Raw genomic sequence first — 13271 nt, 5'->3', positions numbered from 1 at the left:
TCCATCTTCCCAGACTCTAACTGTGGCAGCTTTCAGATGTGACATGTACCTTAATTTATAAATGAACACTGCTGGCAGTTAGAAACTAGCAATAAAATGTACACATGCTCTGACCTAAGAACTCCACTTCTGGGAATCCATACAGAAGTAAAAAGCCCAATCCATAGTGAAAAAACAAGTACAAATATGTTAACTGCAATGCACGTGTGTGTAAACATTGTGTGTGTGTGTTAAATAAATTCAACTGCCTGACACTGGGTTGAAGGTAGATATCAGGAAGGCAATTAGAGGCCGAACTAGCAACTTGAGAGAGCTACCAAGGAAGAATGGCAAGTATCCTAGAACATTTAGGACAAAATGCCAGACTGGGTGACTGAAGCCGCAGACATTTGTAGGAACTTCATGTTTGAGATGTATCGTCTGGGGAGGGCTTACTTACTGCTTCAGTGACAGAACCAACCCACTGTCCTCTGTCCCGGGGGGAGGGGGAAGGAAAACCCATCTGTTTGTTTGTTTGCTTAGACAGGGTCTGACCCAGCCTGGCCTTGGGGTTACTGGCACACACCACCATGCTCTACTGTGTTGTTCTGACCTCACAATCTCTGAGAAACCCATCTCTTAATATCATAAAATGTGATTTGTTGTAGGGAGCACAGGCATCAAGAACAAACTGGGAGTGAGCAGAGGGCCAGGGAAAAGGAATATTTAGTGACAAAACTTGGCTAGCACAAGCCAAGTCCTGGCTGGAGTTCCCAGTGCAGCTAACATGTTCAGCTACCTCAACACAGCATTAGAGCCTTGCTGCTTCTCCACCTGCCCTCTTCTCGGTCCCTTCCCTTTTTCTTTTTGATAGCCACAGCTTGTGCTACAGTGCAGTGGTCTCCCTAGAGTCAGCACAACATGTACAAACCCTATAAATGCAATGTACTTGAGGCTGTGACCAGAGCTTCCATGGGCCTATCTGACCCTCATAGCCCACTCTACTGACTACCCAGGCAGCATGGCAAACCTAAGCCGGACACTCCATCTTTGTCCCAGTCCTGACCCCGTGGGCAGTGCAAGGCCAGAAACAGCTCGGGTGCTCACTCCTTACGGGATCCCTAGGTGAGCTGCCAGGTCGCTTTGCACAGGTCCAAGGAGCCGGTACATAGGAGCTGAGGCTGGAAAGCAAATACAGGCCTCCCTCCAGCTTCTTAGCTAAGCTACTATCCATCTTGCTCTTCAGCTCACAGAAACTAAAATTTTCCAGTTTTACTTACTTTTGCAGGGGTCCTCTAACACAGGGAACCCTGTAAACAATGGAGGACTCTAAATATTAAGAGTTTCCTTCACTTATCCAGGCAGAGAGAAGGATGTGGGCATGATGTGACAATTTGTGATAAATAGAAATGTTCTAGGCACGAAGAAGAGTGAACAGAGCAAGTGGCAGAGCTCAGCTGGCTCTGCTGGCCCAGTGCCTGGGGCAGTACTGCTTCCCTGCTCAGCCAAAGCATGAGCAGTTCTGAGCACAGCCCCCTCTCCAGGTGCAGTCAGAGCAAGTAAGACTGCTGCGGCTTTTGACACCAGTCTGCTAAGCTTTGTGAGAAGTTCTGATTTCTTTTTTTTTTTTTTTTTTTTTGTTTTGTTTTTTTGTTTTGTTTTTTTTTTTTTTTTTTTTTTTGAGACAGGGTTTCTCTGTATAGCCCTGGCTGTCCTGGAACTCACTTTGTGGACCAGGCTGGCCTTGAACTCAGTTGTTCCCTGCCTCTGCCTCCCCAGTGCTGGGATTAAAGGCATGCACCACCTGGCCTGATCTGATGCACTTCTGACCTGTGTGCACAACTGCTTTTTTTTTTTTTAAAGATTTATTTATTTATGTATATGAGTACACTGTATCTGTCTTCAGACACCAGAAGAGGGCATCAGATTCCATTATGGATGGTTGTGAGCCACCATGAGGTTGCTGGGAATTGAACTCAGGACCTCTGGAAGAGCTCTTAACCACTGAGCCATCTCTCCAGCCCAGTTCTGATTTCCTTTTTTTTTTTTTTTTTGAGACAGGGTTTCTCTGTGTAGCTCTGGCTGTCCTGGAACTCACTTTGTAGACCAGGCTGGCCTCGAACTCAGAAAGCCGCCTGCCTCTGCCTCCCGAGTGCTGGGATTAAAGATGTGCACCACCACCAACCAGCCAATTCTGATTTCTGATGTTTGGTTTTTTTACCCCCAATCCTTGCACACCCTAGCCAACTCTTCTTCCATGGGGCTACACACACCCCAACTGTTTAAGATTTTCTTGACCCTGTGCCTATTGCTACAAATCTCCAAGGTGGGTATTATCAACTCATTTTACAGATGAGGCCTCTAAAGTACGAAATTCACTTAACTAGACTCTGGGAAACTGATTGTAACAGACATGACAAATACTTTTCTTGTTTTGTTAAGAATATGTCTGTGTAGCCGGGCCAGGCATGGTGACGCACGCCTTTAGTCCCAGCACTTCGGAGGCAGAGGCAGGTGGATTTCTGAGTTCGAGGCCAGCCTGGTCTACAAAGTGAGTTCCAGGACAGCCAGGGCTACACAGAGAAACCCTGTCTCGAAAAAAAAAAAAAAAGAATGTGTCTGTGTATATAGACACACAGATTAAACAGATATCTATTGTCATTTACTGTAACACTGAGATAACATCAGTGGTTAAGTATTATAAATCAATATAATAATTAAAAGAGTAAGAATCCTTCAAAGGACTTTGCTATCCATTCTAAAGTATGTGATAAGTTTACAGCTGTATGTGGGACATAGGCAGAATTATGACCTGGCTGTTGTTTTCATTTGTAAATTAAGCTCGATATAAGGAGATGTGACTGTGTCACAATAAGGAGAAATGGACCTGTGATGGCTAATCTTGTAATCTGACTACACCTGGAGGTAACCACTGGGTGCTCCTGTGGTAAACTTGTCTATCCTGTTGCTGTGGCCAGCATTAAATACAAGTCTTCAGGATGCCAATACAGACTGGCAGTGCTCCAGGAACCCTCTAGGACTCCAACACCAGGTAGGGAGTACAAAGTCATCCAGCCTTCTGAACTGAACAACTACTCGATTCTCATTTTTCAAAACATCATCAGAGGCCAGGCAGTGGTGGCGCGTGCCTTTAATCCCAGCACTTGGGAGGCAGAATTTCTGAATTCGAGGCCAGCCTGGTCTACAGAGTGAGCTCCAGGACAGCCAGGGATACACAGAGAAAACCTGTCTCAAAAAATAAAAAAAAACAATCATCAGATAGCCATTGTCAGACTACATAAATCACATCCTGTAAGCCAGTCTAATCTCCCCCTGTATATATTTGGAATAGTAATTGACAAATGTTTCTGTTATATATGTGTATTTCTTCTATCAATTCTGTTCATATTAAGAACCCTAATATAGACTGACATTAGGCATCAATGTGAAGTAATTCTGGAACTATCTGTAACTGTCAGAGATACGTACCTAAACAGGTCCTGACTGTAAACACAACACCAACACTTACTTTTTAACACTCACATACATGAAAAAAATCAATCTCTAAAAAGATGTAAAATGGAAAAGATACAGTTACCCTGTATAAAAGAGAAAGGAAAGGACCTTAAAACAGATCTGGAATAGAATTAAAGCAATCACAGCCTTCTTCAGCACCAGGAAGCTGGAGATAGTCAACTCCAGCCACTCACCTAAGACAGTTGGCAGCTGATTTCCAGGTTTGGGAAGGCTTTCTCCATTTGACTTCATAGGGTATATAATGTTTTGAATGACTGGCCCCCATAGGCTCATATATTTGAAACAGTTGGTAAGACAGTTTGGGAAAGATTAAAAGGTGTGGGCTTGTTGGAGGAGGCATGGTACTATAGATGGGTTTTGAGAGAGGTCAAAAGCCCACGCCATCCCAGTTAGTTTTCTCTCTGCTCCATGCTTGTGTCTCAAGGTGAGCACTCTAAACTCCTGTTCTAGTGCCATGCATGCATGCATGCCTGCTGCTATGCTCCTTACCACGATGGTCATGGACTCTGAACCCCTGAAACTGTAAGCCCCATATGAACTCCTCTGTAAGATGCCTTGGTCATTGTGTCTTATCAGAGCAAGAAACAAGCAAGTAAGACAGGGCTTAGGACCCTTTATCAGCAGAAGCCTTTAAAAGGCAGAAAGTGCTCGGGAGGAAGGAAGAAAACATGAAGACATGTTTTCTAGATGGTGCTGCTCTGACTTTGCAAAGAAACAGTCTTGACTATTGTTCCAAATGACAGGGCAACACTCCCATCAACACAGGAATTCGAGCTGCAGGTGGGGTTTATGAACAGAGGATCTAAACAGTGCTGTACAGGGTGGTTTTAAAAATGCATACCAGTTTGTTATAAAGCTTTCAGCTCTTTCTGGATTCTCAAACCAACTCAGAATCCACAAAGCAAGAAAGGAGCCATTGTTCCTAATTAAAGACAAGCTGAGTGCAAATGACTGGGCTGCAGCCCTGGCTGTGAGGTGTAGCAGGTAAGGATTTTTATTGGAGAATATCTGATGCTTTTGGAATGCACTTAAGATATACCTGTAGTCCAACTCCACATGTGCAACACAGGAAGCAGCTTCGTGAGGTGGACAGCGAGCGCAGCCAGGTCTGCCTGCACCGTTCTACACCTCCACTCCTGTGTGCAACTGTCCTGAGCATGAGAAGGGCCTGGCAAGCTCAAGTGTTCCTCTCAAGCTATTTTCCAGGCCAAGAGTAAACTCCTTGTATCAGGTCAGTGTCCCTGCAAGGAGCTGCTGACAGGTAGATCAGGTAAAGCAGCGTGGAGACAGACACCGAGTATATTCTTCCTGAACGGGACAAAAGTCAGCAAGAGACAAAAGGACTTCAGTGCCCTGTGAGTCCTCTGGGGTTCAACGACAACAGAGCACAGGCTGAGAACAGGGTTGCAATCATTCCTGATCCCTCATAACCTCTTGTTCTGGGACAGGGAGGGCACCGGCAATCTTTAACATCTTTCATACTTCCTGAGCTCTAACGTAGGATGAGCAGGCCCATTCTCAAACTCTTCAGCTTAGAGGCTCTTTTGTGCTCACTCATTGTATGGGAAGAGAATGGCAGAGTCACTTGGTTCTGGTCTACAGTGGAGTCCACGATACTGCTGGAAGGCCACGCGGGGCCTGCTGGATGGTTTCTGGGTGGCAGAACTGCCTACTTGTACCACTGGCTTCACTCACCCGGCTGGACCATATGGAGGCTATTACCCACAGGAGACCAGGGCCCACTTCAAGGATAAGGGCCTGCAGGGCTTCTGAGGCCTGCTCTCTGGCAGCATCCACCGTTTGCTGGGAAGAGCAGAGCTCAGCTCAGCGTCGGAGCCTCAGGAAGAATGCATGCTTACACTCCGTACTCTCCAGTGGGTAATACTTATCATAAAAATCCAAAACATACTCCTCGGTCTTGAAGCCAAACTTCTGGTACAGCAGCATGGCGGGGTTGCTTGCCGAGACATGAAGAGTCACATCCTTGCCCATGCACGTCTGCCAAAAGTGAAGGACACAAGGTGAAGCCACAGGGCCAGAGGGAGGATGAGCAAACGAAACATTCTTAAGAAGGAAGCAAGTGGGGTAACGGAACGGGGTTGAGGCACGGCAGCATCTAGCCAGTGCTGGAAGCCCTGAGCACTGCAGCGCCTAGCAACGGCTGACAGTTTAGCAGTCCTCCACCGATGACTGTGTGTCCCCGAGTCTAAGGGAGTCACACACTCTGGAGGGTTGTTTCTACCCCGAGGCAAAAGGCTACTAGGATACTTTACTATGTTACATTTATTTATATTTTATTTTACTACATGCATGAGTGAATGTCCATGTACCACATGTGTGCAGGAGTTACAGATGGTTGTGAGCCACCGTGTTGGTGTTGGGAACCAAACCTAGGTCTTCTGAAAAGCAGTCAGAACTCTTACAGCCAAGTCATCTCTCCAGAGCTGTTTCATCGTTCCAATGACATTTTACTTCCTTATCATTGTGAATGTTTGTGTGTGGGCTCGAGCATGCCACGCTGTACAACTTGGGAGCTAAGAGCACTACTGGAAGTCACTTTTTTACCCCTGCCATGTGGGTTTCAGGGATTAAACTTGCCATCAGGTTCAGTGGAAGTGCTCTTTCTCACTGAGTCATTTCTCCAGCCTCCATATTACTGCATTTGTAGTTCAATTAAGTCTAAATATCAGACATATCAGTACCAGTAATATGACAACCTTGAAGAACTGCAGAGTGAGAATTCCTATTTTCCATTTGGATGACAGCTATACCATCTCCAAAGCCTGGAATAATTCCTTCCCTAGAACTGCTAGAAAACAATCAAAGGCCAGGCGTGGTGGCGCACGCCTTTAATCCCAGCACTCGGGAGGCAGAGGCAGGTGGATTTCTGAGTTCGAGGCCAGCTTGGTCTACAGGTCTACAGCGTGAGCTCCAGGACTGCCAGAGCTATACTGAGAAACCCAGTCTCGAAAAACCAAAAAAAAAAAAAAAAAAAAAAAAAAAAAGAGAAAACAATCAAAGTAGTATATACATAGCTTCAAAGTACTAAATCTTTAATTACAAAGCCTGAATATCATAAAACCCTACGTCCTTAGGTCCCTTTATATCTGACAGAATTAACTTCCCAGAATTGAGACTTCTGTATTTACAAAGAAAGGGCAAAGATGTTTCTGTGATCATAAAGACATGTTTTTAGATTCTTTAATTAGCCATACAGGTATGAACTTGTTTAATGAGGAAGGAACCAAGTGCTGCAGTTGACAGTCCTTAAAATTGATGATTCTGGCTGTCAGGGACACAGGAGAACTTTCCTTCTTTTTTATTTATTTTTCACTGTGACTCCTAACACATCTGAGACAGAGAGCACCGTTCTTGTGCCAAGGACAGCAACATGGTGTGAGCACACAGGACTATGGGTGCCGGCAGTGGTTTTAGATAGTCAATACAGACAGCTAACCATGGTCATGACCAGTACTACAGACTGAGCCCATATGTGGGCCCTTGGGCTTACAGATTCTTTGGGGTACAAATACGCCCACAGTGTGAAGATGAACAAACAGAGCAAAGAGTGACTAAGGAGCAGGCTTCATGCCAGGCCTCACACTAAGCACAAAGGATGCCTTCTGAATTATCACCCCACCCTACTCCAGCCCCTGCTGCTAACAAAAGAGCCAGAGACCTGCAGAGCACTCTTCGAGAGAAAGATGGCCTTGTGGGAGAAAGTGTGTCATTGAAGGTGGGCTGAGAAGTTTCAAAATTGCAAGCCAACCCAGTAACTCTTTACTCCTGCCAGATACGTCAGATCTGGATGCAGAACTCTCAGCCACCATGTTTGCCTGTGTGCCACCATGCTCTCTGCTATAAGGATAATGAACTAAACCTCTGAAACTGTAAGCAAGTTCCAATTAAATCCTTTTCTTTTTATATGAGTTGCCATGGTCATTGTGTCTTCACAGCAATTGAACACTGACTAAGACACAGTTAAGACCCATGCCAACCAGTTTCATGTCAACATCCTGCCTAAAGAACAAAACAATCTTTTGTTTACAGGAGGAAAAAAACCCTATTGCATTCATTCATTCATTCATTCATAATGTACTTATTCAATTGTGATAAAATGTTTATAAACAGTATGCCCACTCCCCAAAGTCATGAGAGGCTTACTCTAAGAGCAGAACAGTATCACTACAGGCAGGGCGTGTGTACAGCCTCACATGCGATTATTGCAGCCTCTTTTATGATTCATGCTTGCATAGGGGCTTCTCTGAAGCCAAGAATAAAATCTTACTTTAGGGGCTGGAGGTCTTATCCGTGTGCTTCTGTAGTCTCATGACTAGGAAGAATGGCTTTCTTTTGCTTGGACTACACTGGACAAGCCAGCTCTCCTCATGCCTCCTCTATTTTCCAGGGAAACCCTGAAAGCATCATCACTTAAGTTAGGGTTGAATCATAAGCAGAGAGAACTTGCCTGAATCAGATGATAGATCATGAACGTGGCGATCCCTGCTCTCCTCCACTCAGGATGAACAAGCAGAAATGAGATGTAAGCTTCGTTGTACTTCACGTCAGGAACCATGAAGCCAAAGGCAACAATGACTTTTTTATAAAGGACTACAACACTGAAGTCTGGATACTGCAGACACTCAGACAGGTCAATGCCTAAAGAAAAGAACCAGCCAGACACTCAGACCACGGGCCTTTTGGAACGAATGAAAAACAAGCTGTTCAGCCTGTATTTGTTGTTACACCTGCATGCTAAAAAAATTCCCCAAATTGGAGGCAAAGCCATTACCATAGATACCACACATTCAGATCAGAAAAATGCATTTTAGAAAATATCAAAATTAGCATAGTCTTTTCTAAGTACATATGTTAAAAGCAGAGCGACAGGACAGGTTGGGTAGCAGAGAGCACTCCAGGTTCAGAATGGACACACCTGGCTTTGACTCAGCCTTGTCTACCGTGTGTGTGACTTGGCACATTTTAAAATGTCTCATTTCTTGCAATATGTTAAGTCAAGGTACAGACCGAGCCCTGACAGAGCAGGAGTAAAGGTCCCTGAGAGTGTCAATACCATTCTCTCTCTTTTTTTTCCCTTCAAATTTTATTATCATTATTGTCGTGTATGTGAGGCTATATGAGCCATGGTATGTGTGTATGTGGAAGTCCAAGGACAGCTGTGGGGAATCAGTTCTCTCCTCCCACTGTAGAGTCTGGGGACAGAATTCAGGATGCAAGTTTGCATGGCAAACCCTTTTATCTGCTGTGCCATCTCATGAGCCTGCGGATAGAATTTTCCTTTATCCCACTTACACACCATTGACAAGCTTTCCATGAAAGCTTCCACAATAAAATAAAAATTATAACGTGTGGCTAATATCTAACATTGGGCCAGATATAGCGGATGCTCTCAGAACGTGACTTTTAGGCCTGGTACCTTCCTTCCCTAGAGATGGAACTACACTGTCAGACTATAAGCAGGGTAGGGCTCTAACCCTGGTAAAATCTGTGACACACATGTGCCCCATAGGTTTCAGAGCTGGCCCACAGAGAGGATGCTCATATTTATCAATGAAATTGCTGACTGATGGCCTGGGTCATCATGGGACTGATGGCTGATGAAATGACAAAAAAATCCTGGCTTGCCCTGGCTTCTCAAGTCAGGGAGCAATTGGCTTCTTAAAAATACCTTTTGGGTGTCCTCACACTCTCTAATAGCTAAACAACAAAACTTAAAAGAACTATTAGGCCAAAACCAAAACTGTCCACATGCCGGCTGTGAGTCCGTATCTTGGAGAGACATTACCTGATATCTAAACATAGGCAGAATCAAAACAGAATGAGTCTTTTATTCTGGAAGCAGAGACAAACAGGAGAAAAACAAACAAAAACACTGTTGATTACTTTAATTGCTGGCTTCTGGAACTTAGGAAAGTGAGAAGCATTTATGCTTTAATATTTCTATGTTAGTAAAGACAGACTAAATAAAGTCAAGAGTAAAGAGCTTAGGGTCACATGGCAGACACTATTTAAAACATAGCCGGGTAAAATAAACTACATACAGAAAAATCAATCTGCCTGGCTTGGAAGTAGAAACATACCAGGCCAGAAAAACTCCTGACACATGGAGTTGATCGTTGGGATGTGATTTGGTCGGACATAGCAGTAATCGAGAGGTGCATCAGGTTCAGGTGTCCAGTGAGGGTCACTCCTGTGCAGGTGGGAACGAATCTGTGACAGGAGCTGTAGTTTGGGTGGCTTTGTCTCATAATCACGCCTCCAGAACCATCGAAAATAAATAAATTAAAGTCAAGAAAAACACCCATTACTATAGCTCATTATTGCACAGCAAACTGCTTGCAATATCATACAAAGTCACACTTCTTTATATGCTAGCTAGCATGCAGATATAATCCTTATGAATTCACTCTGAACATAGATTAAGCCAGACCCCTCCGATACCCACCAGGGACTACATGAGGTGAAGTGAGAAACACAAACTGCACTTAGATATGTTCAGAAGTGCCCGACACAGGGCTGCTTCTCTAGCATGATCAGAAGACAAAGGAGGGACTGTCCAACTCTGCTGGCCGCAGGAGATCATGAAGAGAAAATGCTACAGCAGTTTTGCTAATGATCTCTCTTCAAGTTTGCCCAGAAACGCAGTGCTAGGCAAGGAGGATCAGGCTGCTGGCAGATCTTGGCCTCTACTCACTGCTTAGATGGCATTTATTTAGAAACCGTCCCAAAGAGAATGGAGCTGGGGAGAGGGCTGAGTAGGTAAAATGCTTGCCATACAAGTGTGAGGACTTGAACCATGTAAAAGTCATGTAAAAGCAGGGCACACAGTGCATGGGGAGCAGACACGCCATCAGTCTAGCCTGAAAAGGGAACTCCAGGTTGACTGAAAGACTCTTGCATCAAAAAATAAAGTGTGACTCAGGTGTGGTGGCAGATGCCTTTAATCACAGCACTCGGGGCAGAGAGGCAGGCAAAACTCTGAGTTCAAGGCCATCCTGATCTACACACTGAGATCTAGGCTAGCCAATGTTACACAGTGAGACCCTGTCTCAAAATTAATTAAATTTAATAAAAGAGGTTCTGAGTGATAATGCAAGATATCCAAAGTTACCACAGTTCTCCACTGTGAGTGGAGAGTGCACCTGCATGCATGTGTGCATGTACACACACGTACACACACACACACACACACACACACACACACACACAGAACGTACCATAAAGAAAAAAACCTCAGAGAACAGAATCTGCCCCAGTGCTCAGTTTAGATGTCTGCTCAACTAAGACAATTTCCTTTTTTGCTTTTCAGTTCACAGACTATTAAATAAATTAAATAATTGTGGCATTTAGACTAAAACAATGATTAAGATAGTGAACAAGACCTAGGTGTGGTGGCACGTATTTTTAATCCCAGCTCTCGGGAGGCAGAGGAAGGCGGAGTTCTGTGTGTCGAGGCCGGCCATATCTCCATAGTGAGTTTCAGGACAGCCGGGGCTGTGTAGCAAGATCCTGGAGAAAAACCCTGTGGCCCAGAGAAGCTGCAAGTAGCAAGGGCTCTCATAACTGGGGAATAGAGTGGAGCAGCGCAGTGGTAAATCTGCCCAATCTAGGCGTGCAGCTTATAAATATTGTAACTGAAGACCCTATCTCAAAAAACCAAAAGTATAAGTACAAGAGATTAACTCAGTCTTGCTTTTTGTTACCTCTTTCAAAGGACCACCCTGTCTGTGCTTTCCTGAACCTGCTCCAAGTCAGGCTATATTTACCCTTGAAGGATGAGTATAGAAACCAACATCATTCCCCGTGACACCCTTGACAGCATGGTTACCTGATATAAGGTTTCAAGATCCGAGAAGTATAAGGGCTGATAATACTTTGGTCCACAGCCAGATCTTCTGATCCCACCAAACGATACAAAAATCTGGTGGTCTGGTGCCGGAATCCTTTCCTGGCTGGTAAGGCAGTCTGTGAGAAGAAAACGGTTTATATAAAAATTAAAAACTATTCAAGAATGGTTGTCTTTTATATCTAATGAATGATCTTTCTGAGTGTCAGGAGTAGGTCTTTTTGGATCACCTAATTGGAAAGGTAAAGTTTTGACATATACTTCACAGGTCTGGGAAAAAAAAAAGGCTAACATAGGTGGGCTATTTACTATTTATTATGCAACCTTATGTTGTTATGTTATGATGGTTAACAACCAACAGGCCCAATGCCCCACCCCCTTGACTGACGGTGTACTCTTTTTTTTTTTTAAAGCTTTTATTATAATATTCTTATTCTGGGATCATTAAGGAATGCCAATCTGGTTTTTTTGTTTGGTTGGTTTTTGTTTTTTTGGGTTTTTTTTTTTTCGAGACAGGGTTTCTCTGTATAGCCCTGGCTGTCTTGGAACTCACGCTGTAGACCAGGCTGGTCTCGAACTCAGAAATCCGCCTGCCTCTGCCTCCCAAGTGCTGGGACTAAAGGCGTGTGCCACCACACCTGGTGACTGTGTACTCTTTACAGCAAATAAATATGGCAAACATGGGAGTGATATTGATTACTAGCCCTAAACTTGTCGCCACAGGAAGGAGGCCCCACCCAGCAGAGACGAGGCATAGATGTGGCCTTAGCTGGGCAGGAGTTGGGACAGAACTCCTAGGTCTCACATGCTTGCTTTAGAAGCTCCTGACATGAACTGGCCACACTGGTGGTGCTGCTCGCTTCTGAGGACGGCTAACCTGAGGCCCTAGGTCATGTAGCAACAGAACACCGCAATTATGGCTGCAACAGCAAAGAACTCCAACAAAGATGAAAAGACCTTCACAAAGGGAGTGTCAAGGTGAAGCTTAGAAACTGAGTTGTCTTTTAGAGTCCGTTTGCTCTTAGCCTGGAAAATAACTTGTTGAAAAGAGCAAGGCTTCTTCCTTTGTAATTTGCTTCCAGACTCTCTAGCCTGGACACCAAACTCCTCAAAAGCCAGCTTTGAAATTCTTCCAAGGCTTCAAGTGAATTTCAAAGCAATCTTCAAGGCTGCACAAGCAGTTTCCAAACACAGCCACTAGCAACACCCCACCACCACCACCACCACCACCCTTGCAGGTATAATGGCTGTAAAGAACTTTGACGGATCAGAGTGGCAGAAGCAACGCCTGGCACTTCAAGCCCAAGTCTTCCACCCCATGCACAACGCACATGTAGCTTCCAGGTGGCTACAGCTAGGCTAGTGGATGACCACAGGCCCCAATGACTCACAAAGTAAAAGAGCCACTCTGCTGAGGCCAGGCAGAGGCAGAAGTTCAAGACATATTTAGTACTCATTACATCAAGTCACCAAGTTTGGGGGTGGCTTTCAATGCCATGCCAGATAATTTGTAGAGCCATCAGTCCACAGAACAATTTCTTCCCCTTAACAGTCTCATGTGAGTCCTGTAGAATCTCATGGATGTGACAAAGTTCCGCTAACCTCTGCAACTTCTTCTCTTCTCCAAAACACGGTCCACCAAGCCTGGACCACCATCACTGCCTCCTCTTGGCCCATTCTTGTCCCACACCATCCAGTCTCCACATAGAGGCCACACACTTCTTTTAAAAATAAACTAACTAGGCATAGTGGCACACACCTTTAATCCCAGCACTTGGGAGGCAAAGACATGCAGATCTCTGTGAGTTCAAGGCCAGCTTGGTCTACAAGATTTAGGCCAGTCAGGGCTACACAGTAAGACTCTATTTAAAAAGCAAGCATCAACTCA

The 13271-nt window shown here is 44.7% G+C and overlaps 1 protein-coding gene across 2 annotated transcripts in view; it reads right to left on the bottom strand.

The window, feature by feature from the left end:
* Positions 1-4485: 4485 nt before the first annotated feature.
* The window catches only part of Kat14 (lysine acetyltransferase 14), a 38627-nt gene continuing 29841 nt past the window's right edge, over positions 4486-13271 (bottom strand). For both annotated transcript variants that reach the window (XM_021156070.1, XM_029474092.1), the window contains 4 exons: positions 11366-11502; positions 9618-9793; positions 7985-8175; positions 4486-5514 (listed from right to left, as the gene is read on the bottom strand). In XM_021156070.1, the coding sequence (XP_021011729.1) occupies positions 5341-5514; positions 7985-8175; positions 9618-9793; positions 11366-11502 (678 nt within the window). In that variant the 3' untranslated portion in view covers positions 4486-5340. The remainder of the gene's footprint in view (positions 5515-7984; positions 8176-9617; positions 9794-11365; positions 11503-13271) is intronic.

Source organism: Mus caroli, chromosome 2 (genome assembly GCF_900094665.2).
Source record: "Mus caroli chromosome 2, CAROLI_EIJ_v1.1, whole genome shotgun sequence".
Classification (NCBI taxonomy): Eukaryota; Metazoa; Chordata; class Mammalia; order Rodentia; family Muridae; genus Mus; species Mus caroli.
Note: the sequence above shows the minus strand (reverse complement) of the source record. Positions and strands in the feature narration are given on the sequence as shown.